Source organism: Hyla sarda, chromosome 5, assembly GCF_029499605.1.
Source record: "Hyla sarda isolate aHylSar1 chromosome 5, aHylSar1.hap1, whole genome shotgun sequence".
Taxonomy (NCBI): domain Eukaryota; kingdom Metazoa; phylum Chordata; class Amphibia; order Anura; family Hylidae; genus Hyla; species Hyla sarda.
Window position 1 is genome coordinate 304,421,537 of NC_079193.1, and position 18,190 is coordinate 304,439,726.

Genomic DNA, 18,190 nt, shown 5'->3' on the forward strand with positions numbered 1-18,190 from the left:
CATAATTAATTTATGGCTGCAACCTAATGGCAGCAAATATGAAATTATCTCAATATTGTCCAATAGATCATATTAGAGACAGGTCTGCTGTACTTCTAGTCTTAATATTACAACAAAAATACATCCTCGAAAAAGAAAGAAACAAAGATAGGCTGGGTTCACACCACGTTTTGATAAATACGGCTCCCGTATACGGTTGGGAGGAGGGGGGCGGGGCTTAATCGCGGCGCCCGCACTCAGCCGTATTTGGGAACCTTATTTAATGTATGTCTATGAGCCGACCGGAGTGAACCGCAGCCTCCGGTCGGCCTCGTTTTCGGCCGTATGCGGTTTCCCGACCGCAGGCAAAAACGTGGTCGACCACGTTTTTGCCTGCGGTCGGGAAACCGCATACGGCCGAAAACGAAGCCGACCGGAGGCTGTGGTTCACTCCGGTTGGCTCATAGACATACATTAAATACGGTTCCCGAATACGACTGAGTGCGGGCGCCGCGATTAAGCCCCGCCCCCCTCCTCCCAACTGTATACGGGAGCCGTATTTAACAAAACATGGTGTGAACCCAGCCATACTCGCTCCTTGTGTATTATCTCGGTGTATGTGTGTGATCTTGTTCCACAACTGTATTTCTTAGGCGAATGTACATATCTGGAGTGGTTGTGCTAGAGGAGTTCGGTCGGTTATTGAATGAAACATTATAGATCGGGAGCGGACTCATGACGTACGCGTACGTCATGGGTCCTTAAGAGGTTAAGTAAAGCCGAAACGCGTCACTTTTTTGTCTACCATGGCTTATAATAAGAAAGAACGGGTGCTGGACATTTCCGTTCTTTCTTGCGATTCCTGGATGAGGTCCACGTCAGGTCTGTGTGCCCATTGTGGGGTGAGCTGTAACGCACTTGTGCTCTCAAACACAATTTTTATTAATCCAAAAAAATTTATTTCTATAGTATGTAATTTTGGATTAAACACTTTCTTTAGGCTAGGCTTCCACTTTTTTTTTTTTTTACAAAAACGCCAATAAAAACGTCCATTCTGCTGCATGGCGTTTTTTTTTTTTTTTAAACGCTGCGGCCAGATGTTAGCTGCAAGTCAATAGTAAACTGCAAAATGCCAAATCCACTTGGTGTTTTTCAGTTTGGCGTTTTTTAAATCCTTTTGGCGTTTTTGGGCTCCTTGGCAGTTTTTAAAAAACAACTTCTTGTCGAGACTTTGGCGTTTTTTCGAGAAAATCTTGCCGTTTTTCTCCCATAGAAGTTTATGGGAGTGAGAAAACGCCAAGAAGAATGCCATGGGGGTTTTAACTTTGGCGTTTTTTATTCTCTTTTGGACTTTAGCAATCCAAAAAAGTGATGGAGATACATTTTTTATTAAAATTTAGTAGGGTACCATTAAAAAATAGTAATAAAAAAGATACAGTAGTGATGGAAAAAATTGTATTTAACAAAATTTATCTTTTTTATAACAAAATTTTAACAAATTTTTAAACAGGGATCAATTTATGTGGGCGGGTAGGGCACTAAAAATTTAGCCGACAATAATAAAAATGTAGTGTGTGTGTTTTTTTTTATTTTTTTTAAACATTTTTTAGGTAGTACTACTACACCCAGCATGGAACACACTATTCCATGATAGGAGTAGTAGTTACCTGTACTAATTGAAAGATTGCCGGGGTCCATTGCGATCCTCCTGTATAATGTAAAGATGCGGCCGGCCGCTCTTTTACGATCCCCTGCACCATATATATATACACATATTCATATTTCCCGCAGAGAGCTGTGATTGGTCAGATGGTTCCAGATGGTTCTAGGAATATGTGTATATATATATATATATATATATATATATATATATATATATACATATATATATATATATATATATATATATATATATATATATTCACGTCAGTGCAGGGGACCATAGAAGAGCAGCCACCCATATCTATACATTATACAGGGGGATCACAGCGGGTGTCAGGAGTTACACTCGCTGCAATCTGTCTATTAATGCAGGTACTACAGCTCCCAGCATGAAGCAGAGTGTGCTCCATGTTAGGAGTAGTAGTACCTGCAGTAAGGGACAGATCACAGCGGGTGTCACTCCTCCTGACACCCGCTGCGATCTTCCTGAAGTGACTGTCGGGATCAGCTGTTTTCAAGGCTACAGAGCCGGGTGAACAGCTGATGCCCAGCAAGAACTTACAGTGAGCCTGCAATGTGTATACAGTATTCACATTGCTAGCTCACTTAACCCCTTACTGAGCTGTGCGCTAAGCCAGCCCGGCAAGGAAAGAGTTAACTTACATTGCTGGACAGTGTAGGTTAACCCTTTGGGCGGTATACACTATATACAGCTATCTATAGATAGCTGTATATAGTGTATACAGAAGATGGAGAAGTCCCCTTAACTCCGTCCAGTCCCCACGGGTCTGTGTAGCCCGCCCCTAGTGATGACACCATTAGGGGGCGGAGCTACAGATGGGATCCAGGCTAGTAAGTCTGAAGCTCTATTAACATTGTCCGTTTTGAATAATGTGAACAGACCCTTCCGCCAGTGTCTACCCAGTCAGGGAGAATCGAGCTGTTGCTAAACTACAACTTGTAGTTGTAGTTTTACACCAATTGGAGTTGTAGTTGTAGTTTTGCACCAATTGGAGGCTCCCTGTTTGGGAAGACATTGCATTATGGGCGATCTCCCCTGCGGAGAGTGCAAAAAATGTCCTGACCCATTTTTTTGCGTCTTTTTTTTTCTTCTCGTTTCAGATCCGTGTTTGCAGAGAATTACGGCGGATTCAATGGATTACGATGGATTAACTGGATTTTTTTTTATTTTAATAAAATGGTTACCGAGGGCTGTGGGGGAGTGTTTTTTTAAATAAAATAATTTTTCCAATGTGTTGTGTTTTTTTTATAGAATTTTCAGGTTTAGTAATGGAGGTTGTCTAATAGACGGAATCCATTACTAAGCTGGGGTTTAGCGTTAGCCCTAAAAACAGCTAGCGCTAACCCCCAATTATTACCATGGTACCAACCGCCACAGGGGTGCTGGGAAGAGCCGGTACCAACAGGCCCGGAGCATCAAAAATGGCGCTCCTGGGCCTAGGCGGTAACAGGCACGTGATATTTAGGCTGGGAAGGGCCAGTAACAATGGTCCTCGCCCACCCTGGGAACATCAGGCTGTTGCTGCTTTGTTGGTATCTGGCTGATACTGAATATACAGGTAACCCTATGCATTTTTTTTTTCATAAACAAAGAAAAAAAAAACGTATAGGGTTCCCCCTATTTTTAGTATCAGCCAGATACTAAAAAAGCAGCAACAGCCTGATGTTACCAGGGTGGGCGAGGACCATTGTTACTGGCCCTCCCCAGCCTAAGTAACGCCAGCCTGTTACTGCCTAGGCCCAGGAGCGCCATTTTTGAAGCTCCGGGCCTGTTGATACAGGCCCTTCCCGGCACCCCTGTGGCGATGGGTACAGGGTAATAATTGGGGGTTAGCGCTAGCTGTTTTTGGGGCTAATGCTAAGCCCCGGCTTAGTAATGGATTCTGTCTATTAGACAGCCTCCATTACTAAGCCTGAAGATTCAATAAAAAAAAAAAACACAACACATTGGAAAAATTATTTTATTTTAAAAAACACTCCCCCACAGCCCTCATTAACCATTTTATTAAAATAAAAAAAATTCAGTTCATCCATCATAATCCATCAAATCCACCGTAAAATTCAGATAAACGGATCTGAAATGAGAAGAAAAAATGAGAAGAAAAAAAATACACAAAAAATTGGGTTAGGACATTTTTTGCTCTCTCCGCAGGGGAGAGCGCCCATAATGCAATGTCTACCTAAACAGGGAGCCTCCAATAGGTGCAAAACTACAACTCCCAGCATGCCCAGAAAGCCTTTGGCTGTCTGGGCATGCTGGGAGTTGTAGTTTAGCAACAGCTGGAGTCTCCCTGCCTGGGTAGACACTGGCAGAAGGGTCTGTTCACATTATCTAAAACGGACAATGTTAACAGAGCTTCAGACTTACTAGCCTGGATCCCGTCTGTAGCTCTGCCCTCTAATGACATCATCACTAGGGGCGGAGCTACACAGACCGGTGGGGACAGAAACGAGGGAGGTAAGTGGACCTCCTGTTCTGTATACGCTATATACAGCTATCTATAAATAGCTGTATATACTGTATACTGCCCAAAGGTGCTATAGGAGCAGGGAGTCCTGTCAGTCTAGTGACAAGATTCCTGGCTCCTGCATAGTATATACGGGTACACTATGCACTCCTGTATACTATACGGCTGGGGGAGGTGAGTAGTGATGCTGTACATCATTCCTCATCTCCTTACACTCTGTGGACCGGGCGCTCAGGATCCGACCCACAGAGTGGTACCTGAAGACAGTGAAAAAACTGCCACAGGGGACAAAACTGCTGTTTCCACACAAAACGCCAGAAAAAAGGCCAAAACTCAGGAAAAACCTGTGGCAGTTTTTCTGGCATTTTTTTAGGTGTACAAAAAAAAAACAAAAAAAACAAGTGGAAACCTAGCCTTATGTGAGAATAAATATATCATAACAATATAGATATTACATGACCTCATACTGTATATTTCCCTCTCACTGTCCACCTAATGGAATGACAGCCTTTTAACATTGTGTTCCTCATCTAGCAATCCCAAAACATAAGAAATTGTCCACAGGGAGCCCATGAGAAAGGTTCTACAAGATTACATTCACTTATCTTCATTTACCAGACAATTAGACCTCATTACAATAATTATTCCTTACATAATTACAGCCTACTTTTCTTTAATCATGTTTTACTGCAGCTTTAAATAGGCAATTAATTCCTTCCATATCATTTACATTAAATATGCAGATGTGTGCATTCCAGTATATCAACCATTAACAAATGGTGGATACGTTTTTCTTTCTTGTAATTCTGAGTGCATCTGTTTACTGCCATTCATAAGAGAGTAGATGGATTAGTGACAAATCCATCTCCCGAGCTGAAATTGGCACCACATATGTTGCGTGCGGGAGGAAGCTACATGTAACTATTAGCTTCTTGATACTTTAAGATATTCACTGTACTCCTGGGTTGCAGAGAGTGACTGAGTAATAGCCAAAGGGTTTGTCAACCTGGTTAGTTAGTGCAGTAAATTTGTAAAGGGAGTATTGCTTATGCTTGGGAGATTTGGTTATAGACTTATTTCAGGATCCCCTCTAGACTGCAGTTACCAATGCAGCAACATTATTTTAGAATCAAATTAACAGTTAAAGGGGTACTCCGCCCCTAGAAATCTTATCCCTTATCCAAAGGATGGGAGATAAGATGTCTGATCGATCAGCCATACTTTACAATGTAAAGATACTGCCCAGGCAACTTAGAGAAACCTAAGCATCCAAAACTCTAGAAATGAAAAAAAAAAAAGGATAATTTAGGGCTTAACTATAAATAAGCTGTTGTGTCGGGTTAGAGAAACACCTCTAAGGCTGGGTTCACACCACGTTTTCTTAAATACGGTTCCCGTATACGGTTTGGAGGAGAGGGGCGGGGCTTAATCGCGGCGCCCGCACTCAGCTGTATTCGGGAACCGTATTTAATGCAAGTCTATGAGCCGACCGGAGTGAACCGCAGCCTCCGGTCGGCTTCGTTTTCGGCCGTATGCGGTTTCCCGACCGCAGGCAAAAACGTGGTCGACCCGCCCCCCTCCTTTTTGCCCGCCCCCCTCCTCCAAACCGTATACGGGAACCATATTTAAGAAAACGTGGTGTGAACCCAGCCTAATACAGGAAAACACACAGCACATAAAAACATTAAAACTTTGTTGCCAACAGTTTGCATGGAAAGCAAAAGTTATTGTTGTTTGTTTCAAGTTAACAATTTGTAAAAATAGACTAAAAAACAAATCCAATGAACTACCACACCTTATTCTATTAACTGAAATGTAGGGAAGAGGAGCACAAACTATTTGTTCTTTAAAGAACGTTGCATTAAAAAAAAAAAAAAAAAAAAAAAAAGGTTATTTATCATGGAGTGCATGCAAACTTCAAATTTTGCCACAAGTCAAACCACAAATGAATTCAATATAACCTCCTGATGGATCAGCTTACAAAGCTTCAATAAAAAGTACATATTCGCACTATTGTGTTTTCTGTCATGTAAATCAAACCAAAAGTGCCACCTTTTATTAACCAAATTAAATCATAATAACCAAAGATACCCTCAATAAACATTGTCCAGTGAGAACAGGTTCAGGATGCCCACATGGTGTTATATACCTTTTTACTGTGTTTAGTTTTTTTTTTTTTTTTAAGGTCAATACTGTTAAACTGATACAGTGTCAGGAGTATGTACTGTATTATGTTGTGGCTTACAAGGCTAAGGTCAGAGCTGTCCTTATCAGCAGAGGCCGCAAGTTATTCCGGCTAAAACCCTTCATGATAACATCTTACCTTTCACAGCTGCCAAGGAACTAACATCTTTATAGGAGCAAAGAGGAAAATGCTCAGATAGGAAAAACACTAAGAGAAGGTTATTGTGCTTAAGATAGGATGGTACATTCATATATATATATGTGTGTGTGTGTACGTGTCTGTGTGTGTGTGTGTGTGTATGTATAGACATGTACATGTGGTCAAGACAAAATGCTGAATTTCAGACCGAACATTAAAATAAGGAAGAAAGGGAATTTAAGGGTTTACAGAGAATGGTCCAAAAAAGGGAAAATATCCAGTGAGCGGCAGTTATGTGTGGAAATATACCTTCCTGGTAACAGAGAAGAATGGGCAGACTTGTTCAAGATGACAAAAAGGAAACAGTAACTCAAATAACCACTCGTTACATCCAAGGAATACAGAATACCTTCTTTGCATGCACAACATGTTGAGCTATAAAGCAGTTGGCTTACAGCAGCCGAAGACCACACTGTGTGCCACCTCTGTCAGCTAAGAGCAGGAAACTAAGGTTACCATTCATTCAGGCTCACCAAATTACACAATGGAAGACTGGAAGAATGTTGCCTGGTCTAATGAATCTCAATTCCAGCTGCAACATTCGGATGGCAGGGTCAGAATTTGGCATAAGCAACATGAATGTATGGATCCATCCTGTCTTGTGTAAACGGGCCAAACTGCTGCTGGTGGTGTAATGGCATTGAGGACATTTTCTTGGAACACTTTTGGCCACTTAGTATCAATTAAGAATTGTTTAAACACGACACCAATCTACGTATTGTTACTGACCATGTCCATCCCTATATGACCACAATGGTCATATCTTCTCATGGCTACGTCTAACAGGATAATGCACAATGTCCCAAAGCTCACATCATCTCATACATGACAATGAGTTCACTTTGCTACAATGGCCTACAATAGCCTCCACAATCACCAGATCTCTATCCAATATATCACTTTTGGGATGTAGTAGAATGGGAGATTTGAATAGTGGATGCGCAGCTGAAAATTTTGAAACAACTATGTGATACCATCATGTCCACATAGACCAAAATATTAGGAATGCTTTCAGCACCTTCTAGAAAGTATGCAATGAAGACTGAAGGCAAAAAGGGGTCCAACTTGGTATTAGCAAGGTGTACCTAATAAAGTATATATATATATATATATATATATATATATATATATATATTTATATATATATGTAATGTCCAGCTGTAATATTAATACACCAAGTTAACTGACATGGGATTGCTGTAGGCCCTTCTTGGTCACTCTGCTTACAGAAAAAAAAAAAAAAAGCAGTTTCTAGGCTAAATGTGAATCAGTTGTTTATGTTTTTGTTCCCAATGCAAAATCTGTAATAGGCATTACCACCTTCTATATGCCATTCATAATACTGGTATCTTTGTATGTGGCCGAGGGGCCTTTGGACACCCTTGGAGCAATCCTGATATGTGATATAGGCATAAAAGGCGCCTAGTACATTAATTCCTTTTTTTGTAAAGACAGTGAGGGAGAATATTTTTTTTTTCTTGTTATTGGTCTAATTAGCATTTTTTTTGTGTAATTTTTTTGCACATTTTTTTTTGCTTACAATATGAGTGATTTCTAAAGACTTGTCAATAAAGGGCACTTTACATGTGGTGGTCCTTAACCCCTTAAGGACCAGGCCATTTTACACCTTAGGACCAAGTTTTTTGAACATCTGACAATCTTCATTTATTACACTTGCATGTTCTTGTAGACCCAATTTTTGGATTTTTTACAAGGGGTAAAAGGAGAAAATTTATACTTGTATTTGTAGCCCAATTTCTCTCGAGTAAGCACATACCTCATATGTCTATATAAAGTGTTCGGCGGGCGCAGTAGGGGGCTCAGAAGCGAAGGAGCGACAAGGGGATTTTGGAGAGTACGTTTTTCTGAAATGGTTTTTGGGGGGCATGTTGCATTTAGGAAGCCCCCTATGGTGCCAGAACAGCAAAAAAAAAAAAAAAAAAAACACATGGCATACCATTTTGGAAACTAGACCCCTTGAGGAATGTAACAAGGAATAAAGTGTGCCTTAATACCCCACAGGGGTTTCACAACTTTTGCATATGTAAAAAAAAAGAAAAAAATGTTTTCACTAAAATGTGTGTTTCCCCCCAAATTTCACATTTTTGCAAGGGTTAATAGCAGAAAATACTCCCCAAAATTTGTAACCCCATTTCTTTTGAGTATGGAAATGCCCCATGTGTGGAAGTCAAGTGCCCTGCGGTCGAACTACAATGCTCAGAAGAGGAGGAGCGCCATTGAGCTTTTGAAGAGTTTGGAATGGTGTTTGGAATGGTAGTCAGGGGCCATGTGTGTTTACAAAGCCCTCCGTGGTGCCAGAACAGTGTACCCCCCACATGTGACCCATTTTGGAAACTACACCCCTCACAGAATTTAATAAGGGGTGCAGTGAGTATTTACACCCCACGGGCATTTGACAGATCTTTGGAACAGTGGGCTGAGCAAATGAAAAATGTCATTTTTCATTTTAACTGACCACTGTTCCAAAAATCTGTCAGACACCTGTGGGGCGTAAATGCTCACTGCACCCCTTATTACATTATGTGAGGGGTGTAGTTTCCAAAATGGGGTCACATGTTGGGGGGTCCATTGTTCTGGCACTATGGGGGCTTTGTAAACACACGTGGCATTCAATTCCGGGCACATTTTCTCCTCAAAATCCCAAAGGCGCTCCTTCTGTTCTGAGCATTGTAGTTCGCCCGCCGAGCACTTTACATCCACATTTGGGGTATTTTCTTACTCAGAAGAAATGGGGTTACAAATTTTTGGGGGCTTTTTTCCTATTTTCCCTTATGAAAATGAAAAATTTAGGGTAACACCAGCATTTTAGTTAAAAAAAAATAATTTTTCTCATTTTCCCATCCAACTTACTAACGAAAATTTTTCAAACACCTGTGGGGTGTTAATGCTCACTATACCTCCTTGTTACATTCCGTGAGGGGTGTAGTTTCCAAAATGGGGTCACATGTCGGTATTTTTTTTTTTTGCGTTTATGTCAGAACCGCTGTAAAATTAGCCACCCCTGTGCAAATCACCAATTTAGGCTTCAAATGTACATAGTGCGCTCTCACTCCTGAGCCTTGTTGTGTGCCCGCAGAGCATTTTACGCCCACATATGGGGTATTTCCGTACTCAGGAGAAATTGCTTTACAAATTTTGGGGGTCTTTTTTTCCTTTTACCTCTTGTGAAAATAAAAAGTAAAGGGCAACACCAGCATGTTAGTGTAAAAAAATGTTTTTTTACACTAACAGGCTGGTGTAGACCCCAACTTTTCCTTTTCATAAGGGGTAAAAGGAGAAAAAGCCCCCCAAAATTTGTAGTGTAATTTCTCCCGAGTACGGAGATACCCCATATGTGGCCCCTAAACTGTTTCCTTGAAATACGACAGGGCTCCGAAGTGAAAGAGCGCCATGCACATTTGAGGAATAAATTAGGGATTGCATAGGGGTGGACATAGGGGTATTCTACGCCAGTGATTCCCAAACAGGGTGCCTCCAGCTGTTGCTAAACTCCCAGCATGCCTGGACAGTCAGTGGCTGTCCAGAAATGCTGGGAGTTGTTGTTTTGCAACAGCTCGAGGCTCCGTTTTGGAAACACTGCTGTAAAATACATTTTTAATTTTTATTGGGGGGACAGTGTAAGGGGGTGTATATGTAGTGTTTTACCCTTTATTTTGTGTTAGTGTAGTGTAGTGTAGTGTTTTTAGGGTACATTCACACTGGCGGAGGTTTACAGTGAGTTTCCTGCTAGGAGTTTGCGCTGCGGCAAAAAATTTGCCGCAGCTCATACTTGAAGCAGAAAACTTACTGTAAGCCTGCCCGTGTGAATGTACCCTGTACATTCACATGGGGGGGGCAAACCTCCAGCTGTTTCAAAACTACAACTCCCAGCATGTACTGACAGACCGTGCATGCTGGGAGTTGTACTTTTGCAACAGCTGGAGGCACACTGGTTGGAAAACCTTCAGTTTGGTTGGAAAATATTGAGTTAGATAACAGAACCTGTATGCCTCCAGCTGTTGCAAAACTACAACTCCCAGCATGTACTGATCACCGAAGGGCATGCTGGGAGATGTAGTTATGCAACAGCTGGAGGGATCGCAACTACAACTACCAGCATGCTGGGATTTGCAGTTGCGCAACATCTGGAGAGCTACAGTATAGAGACCACTGCAAACTGTGGCCCTCCAGATGCTGCAAAACTACAAATCTCAGCATGCCCGGACAGCAAACAGTTGTGTGGGCATGCTAGGAGTTGTAGTTTTGCAAGATCTGGAGGGCTATAGTTCAGAGACTACCATATAGTGGTCTCAAACTGTAGCCATCCAGCTGTTGCAAAACTACAACTCCCAGCATGCCCAAACAGCTGTCGGGGCATGCTGGGAGTTGTAGTTTTGCAACATCTGGAGAGCTACAGTATAGAGACCACTATATAGTGGTCTCGGACTGCAGCCCTCCAGATGTTGCTAGGCAATTTACCGCCTTCCGTCGGATCCAGGGAGCTTGCTGCTGGACATCGCTGCCCGCCGATCTCCGACGCCGATCGACGCCCGCAGCCTCCCCAGATCGGTAAGTGGACTCCGGCGCCGGTCCTCTGTCGTTTCCCCGTTCTGCCCCGCCTATTGTGGGTGGGCAGAACGGGCAAAACAAAAGTTAACCCCCCAGCCCCCGATCTGCTACTGGTGGTCGCGTGACCACCAATAGCAGGGATAGGAGGGGTGGCACCCCTGCCACCTCACTCCTATCTCTTCAGGGGGGTTGTGGGTGTCATGAACACCTGCGATCCCCCTTCTATTCCAGGTCACCGGGTCACCATAGACCCGTAATGACCCGGAATCGCACAAATCGCAAGTGTGAATTCACTTGCGATTCGCACCGATCGGCGACATGGGGGGGGTCTGATGACCCCCCTGGGCATTTCATAGATAGATATCAGCAGTCACCCCGGTCCGGTCCCCGCCCGGCTGGGACCCAAATTCCCACGGGAGTACAGGTACGCCCTTGGTCCTTAAGTACCAGGGAGCAAAGGCATACCTGTACGCCCTTGGTCCTTAAGTGGTTAATTTATCATTAGCATTTTTTTTTTTAAACATGCAAAATTACAACACAATGGTTGAAATAAAACCCGCAAACATAAACCACCTTCAGTACTGCTATAGAAACCTGCTTTACAAAGTGGGAAACGGTGTTGTGAAGTCATTTTGTTCATTTTGGTGCCGACGAAAAATATGCATCAAAAGTGACTTAGAAAATGACATAAAAACAACTCAGTGATAAATCTCCTCCAGTTTCTCCATGAAAGTTCCTTTAAGCAAAACTAATCTTTCAAAAGACTTAAATGCATCCATCAGATGGTCAAGCCTTATGTTAATTGGCAACCACACTGTCACTGGCAATCCGAAGGCTGAGCCTTATTATAGCTAATATGAAAAAACAAGAAGACTTAAAAACAATTTTAATTCAGTTTACAAAGCAAACTAATTTTAGAAATTAGTATGACTTGAAAACAGACTTAATTGTGCTCTATAATTATAATGAGCGCTCATGGAAAACAAAGTTCACTCCTTGTGCATATGTTTACTGTATGGGTAATGGGCATCCAGCTAAGCTCGGGGGAAAATCTCCTGCAGAGAACCATCACAGTTCTATTAAGCAAGCACAAAATACTATTCTATCTCCTTATAAAAACTCACTTTGTATAATTTTATTTAGAGGGCTTTGTATTGAGGCCAAAACATTTCCTATTTTGCCCATTCCAATAAGAAACTTCATAGTATTCTAGTAGCCCAAACTTGAATTATGTGAAACACTCCGGTGGAATTCATTTATTATTATTTTTTTTTCCAAATCAATTGGTTCCAGAAAGTTAAACAGATTTGTAAATGACTTCTATTAAAAAATCTTAATCTTCCAGTACTTATCTGCTCTTGTATACTACAGAGGAAGTTGAGTTGTTCTTTTCTGCCTGCCACCTCTGTCCATGTCAAGAACTGTCCGCAACAGGAGAGGTTTGCTATAGGGATTTGCTCCTACTCTGGACAGTTCCTGACATGGATAAAGTGTCAGCAGAGAGCACTGTGGTCAGACTGGAAAATTCTACACAATTTCCCCTGGAGCATACAGAAGATGACACTGGAAGTACTGGAAGATTAAGATTTTTAAATAGAAGCAATTTACAAATCTGTTTAACTTTCTGGCACCGGTTGATTAGAAAAAAAAAAATTATTTTCATTAGAGTACCCCTTTAAGCTTTCAAAAAACATGACTTAACTGTATTTTTTTTTATGATTATGTTAATATCTATCTAAAAATCTACATGGTCAAAAGCAGAGCAATATTTATTAAAAGGAGTTATTTTTGTAATGTTAAATTAATTAATTTACCAATATACACTGCTCAAAAAAATAAAGGGAACACTAAGATAACACGTCCTAGATCTGAATAAATGAACTAATCGTATGAAATACTTTTGTCTTTACATAGTTGAATGTGCTGACAACAAAATCACACAAAAATTATCAATGGAAATCAAATTTATCAACCCATGGAGGTCTGGATATGGAGTCACACTCAAAATCAAAGTGAAAAACCACACTACAGGCTGATCTAACTTTGATGTAATGTCCTTAAAACAAGTCAAAATGAGGCTCAGTAGTGTGTGTGGCCTCCACGTGCCCGTATGACCTCCCTACAACACCTTGGCATGCTCCTGATGAGGTGCCAAATGGTCTCCTGAGGGATGTCCTCCCAGATCTGGAATAAAGCATCTGCCAACTCCTGGACAGTCTGTGGTGCAACGTGGTGTTGGTGGATGGAGCGAAACATGATGTCCCAGATGTGCTCAATCGGATTCAGGTCTGGGGAATGGGCGGACCTGTCCATAGCATCAATGCCTTCCTCTTGCAGGAACTGCTGACACACTCCAGCCACATGAGCTGTAGCATTGTCTTGCATTAGGAGGAACCCAGGGCCAACAGCCCCAGCATATGGTCTCACAAGGGGGTCTGAGGATCTCATCTCGGTACCTAATGGCAATCAGGCTACCTCCGGCAAGCACATGGAGGGCTGGCAGCCCCCCCAAAGAAATACCACCCTACACCATTACTGACCCACCGCCAAATTGGTGATGCTGGAAGATGTTGCAGGCAGCAGAACATTCTCCACGCATCTCCAGACTCTTTCACATCTGTCACATGTGCTCAGTGTGAACCTGCTTTCATCTGTGAAGAGCACAGGGCGCCAGTGGCAAATTTGCCAATCTTGGTGTTCCCTGGCAAATGCCAAACATCCTGCACGGTGTTGGGCAGTAAGCACAACCCCCACCTGTGGACATCGGGCCCTCATACCAACCTCATGGAGTCTGTTTCTGACCGTTTGAGTGGACTCATGCACATTTGTGGCCTGCTGAAGGTCATTTTGCAGGGCTCTGGTAGTGTTCCTCCTGCTCCTCCTTGGATGTTGCCCTCCTAAGGCCTCCTCCATGTCTCATGATGTACTGGCCTGTCTCCTGGTAGTGCCTCCATGCTCTGGACACTACGCTGACAGACAAAGCAAACCTTCTTGCCACAGCTCGCATTGATGTGCCATCCTGGATGAGCTGCACTACCTGAGCCACTTGTATGGGTTGTAGACTCCATCTCCACTAGAGTGAAAGCACCGCCAGCATTCAAAAGTGACCAAAACATCAGCCAGGAAGCATAGGAACTGAGAAGTGATCTGTGGTCACCACCTGCAGAACCACTCCTTTATTGGGGGTGTCTTGCTAATTGCCTATAATTTCCACCTGTTGTCTGTTCCATTTGCACAACAGCATGTGAAATTGATTGTCAATCAGTGTTGCTTCCTGAGTGGACAGTGTGATTTCACAGAAGTGTGATTGACTTGTAGTTACATTGTGTTGTTTAAGTGTTCCCTTTATTTTTTTGAGCAGTGTACTTGAAGAGTACCTGTAATTTCAGGTGACATTTCAGGATAAGCTGCCCTGGGTGTGTACATGAAGAAAAGCTATTTTTTTTTGCCATTAATAACGTGTATAACTTAGCATTATAACCAGATTTATCCTCATTATAATTTCAGTTCTCCTAGAGCTCTTTGGCTAATGTCTACGGTATCACATATACAGATGAGGAGATCCTGCACTATGTCCCTGTGCACAGCTTAAACAGCAGCACTCACAATGTAAATAGTTTAAACTGTATATAAAGCCCTGGAGTGAGATTTTTCTTTCAAAAAGTTGTATGTGTTGTCTCAATGTCTCCCTGCAGCCTGTGTGTGTTCACAAATACTTCCCCTTCAATCTCCTTCCTCCCCTCTCAATAGACCTGAATTCTTTGTAATTTGACCCCTGAGTGGATTGTAGGACAAACTGAGCAGACACAGGACACAATTAAGCTGATTTTCAAAGTAGATCAAATTCTCATCCACACATGCTCGCTCCCCTCCCATCCCTGTTCCTATATGATTGACAGTCATCTGGAAGCCAAGCCCTGTTTCAAAATCTCTCACCTGGGGCACAATTTTTATGCATGGCACTGGAATATTTAGAAACAGGCAGGGCCAGCCCTACAATGGGTCCCGCTGGGTCCATTGGACCCAGGCGTCACCTTCACAGGGGCGGCACACTGCCGTCCCGAGAAGATTTTTGACCCATGGCGGACCTAGTCCGTCATGGTGCCGCTCAGGGTGTATGGAGTGGGCTCCTGACTCAAGCCCACTTCATACCCTCTGACCCCCAGCTGTCATCAGTCGCTGGGGGCCGCTGCTAATAGCCAGCATGCGGCGATCACCGCAGCCAGCTATTAACCCTTCAAATTGCCATTGTCAAAGCTGACAGCGGCATCTAAAGGTAGCTTTAAACCATCCCTGGTGGTCTAGTGGGGTGGATAGCCCCCCACGAGCATGCTGCCACTGTGGAGGTAGTTGGAGGACTTACCTCTCCTTCTGTCGCAGTCCCAGCTCTGCATTTGATAGAGCCTGGCTGGACTAGGCTCTACCAAATGATCAAAGAACACACAGATCAATGCAGTTCTATGGAACTTCATTGATCTGTATGAGGAATATACTGATACCTCCTCAAATTCCCCTAAGGTACTAATAAAGTGTAAAAAAAAGTTTAATAAAAGTAAAAAAACAAAACATTAACCCCTTCCATATTTAAAGTTTGAATCACCCCCTTTTCTTATTTTCCATATAAAAAAAAAAATATTTAAACATGATAAACATAACCATATTAGGTATAGCCCCATGTGTAATTGTCCAAACGATTAAAATATAACATTAGTAATCTTGTATGGTAAACTGCGTAAACGTAAAAGAATACAAAAGTACTTTATTTTTTTCCTGGGGGGGGGGGGGGGGGGGGGAACAGCACAATGTCTTGTGCCAGGGCTTGGGTTCCATCTGACTTTCAATCAAGTAGGGACATAGATAGGTGGGGCACCAAGGAGGTGATCTAGTCCTCAGGACTTTATAGTTTTGAGAACACCTCTTCTATCCTCTGTCCCCAGCCTTCTTCCTGCTTTTGGTGCCCAGCTCAGATAATTGTCGGCCGTAGCGATATCCTGCTTTGGCCAGTGATAGGCTGAGTAGCAATGTGATGCATTGAGCCTGGGCCCGACCTTCCTCCTGGTGCCTGGGCCTATTGTAATCACAATGCCACTCAGCCTATCACTGGCTAAGCCTGGATATCACTGCGGCCAGCAATAAGACAGGGCAGTGATACCGGCCGCACCAGGGGAGCAGTAGAAAATAAGTAAAGGTTTATTATTTTAGTTTCTGCAGTCCAGGCATAATGGTTAAAGTTCTAATGCCTATAGGAATAAAATCAAATCCAATGATGCACAACAAAAACACAAATCATTTATGGTACATTTGTGAATGTCAACTGTAATGGACTTACTATTAGACAAGAATGTTCATTAACTCTAAACTTCATTTTTCTATTAAATACATCCTATTTTATGCTTAATTAGAACTTAAATGAGACATTGTAAGATTGTGTTATCTTTGTCAACTTTGTACTTTTGAAAGTCATTGCCTTTTTTTTGTCCTCATTTTAGAACAAAAAGCATAGCTATAATTTTTCTAAACTTATGATATGTCACAGATATTTCACAGAGATATGCCAGAAATTGTCATTGATGGTAGTCTGGGTCTTAGACCCAGAATGAACGAAGAACATTGCTCCTGTGTGTACTCTGTACCCTGGGCTTTATTTAAATGTGCTTGGATTAGGTGAAAATAGAACATGGCTTGTCATGTAAATCTATGCAAAAGATAAAGGGGAAAAATGTGTCCAGCAACCAAACCAAATTAAAACGCTCTTTTTTAAAAGCTGGAATATTATTGTAAAAATGGATTAAAGAAATGCATAAGAAAATTAAAGAGAAAGTTTAGTTGCCGAACAAATTATTCCCTTTACCTTTTGGATTGCATTCACGTAAATCTGCCACGGGTTGTGTCCGTGCACCAAGTCTCCATGTTGGGTCGGTAAGTAATACTCCGTGCTGATAGTGTCTGTTTTTATTGTGTATTTTCATTCATAGATATCTGTGTCTATTGACTTACTCTTTAAGGAAGAGAATTATAACTAAAAGCTTTAAATTTGTCCATTCCCAACATTGGCTTAAAAATATTAACAAAAGAGCATGTCAAAGTTACATTCTTCCACTTTATCCATGTATAGGCATGTTGCCATATTTAAAATGTTTACTTACATCAGGAAGCATTTCTTTGAAAATGAGTTTCCTGGAACTTATAAACACTTAGTACAAACAGAACTTGTATAAAAAAGAAAACAAAAAAACTTAATTTTTCCCCAATGCACTGTTCACATGATGCTGCAGCCAATCAGTGGTCTTCCTGTATGTTACTATTGAGGTCAGATTAGTTGCAGCATCATGTAAAAAATGTAGGTGACACCATCACCACAGGCCAATGGGGAACATGGGAATTAAAGCTAAATTAATTTTGGCATCAGTTTATTTTTATTTTTTTACACTTGTTTCAGACTGTAAAAAACCTGAAAAAACCCTATTATTAGATTATTCCTTTGTGGTTGCCTATAGTTCACACTCAAAAGATAAATGTAACAACTGAAAAAACTGATTGGGAAAGTTAACATACCGATGCACTCCACTATTGCACATTATTACATGGCACGCCCCAAGACGGTTGCAAAGTTCTGAAGACACTGATAGCAGTCCAACTCCTGAGGCACTGCATGCGGTGTAGGCACAGGCTGCTGTACGCTTAGAATGGATAAATGAATCAACCAGCCGATACAGTTCATCCAAAGCATTGAGCGGCCTCATCAACTACAACATGGAAATAAGAGAGACATTTTTTTGCTTTCAATTCGTGTCAAAGAGGAACCTGTGAATATACAGTATAAAAGAGCATATCCTAAACCCTGTAACTTACAACTATGCTTCTTAGGCAGCCTCAAGAGCATGTGCAGAATCAGAAAAACTTCTGATGCTGACCATGTAACCCTCTGATTGCTGAGGTCCCTTACTGCGGAATAAGGTGAGTTCCTAAACAATTTAGGTTGCCTGTTTTCGTGGTGACACGATAGGGGACTACCGGGAAAATGGCAAAGTTAGCCCTAGAGACCTAGAAAGGACTCTGGGGCTAGCAGCAAAGACCCGGCTGCTAGGGCACAGCAAGTGTTGTCCTC

The 18,190-nt window shown here is 42.0% G+C and overlaps 1 protein-coding gene across 2 annotated transcripts in view; it reads right to left on the bottom strand.

Annotated features, from left to right (window-relative positions):
* The window catches only part of PREX2 (phosphatidylinositol-3,4,5-trisphosphate dependent Rac exchange factor 2), a 367,011-nt gene that overhangs the window by 30,608 nt on the left and 318,213 nt on the right, over positions 1–18,190 (bottom strand). For both annotated transcript variants that reach the window (XM_056522123.1, XM_056522124.1), the window contains exon 37: positions 17,638–17,828. In XM_056522123.1, the coding sequence (XP_056378098.1) occupies positions 17,638–17,828 (191 nt within the window). The remainder of the gene's footprint in view (positions 1–17,637; positions 17,829–18,190) is intronic.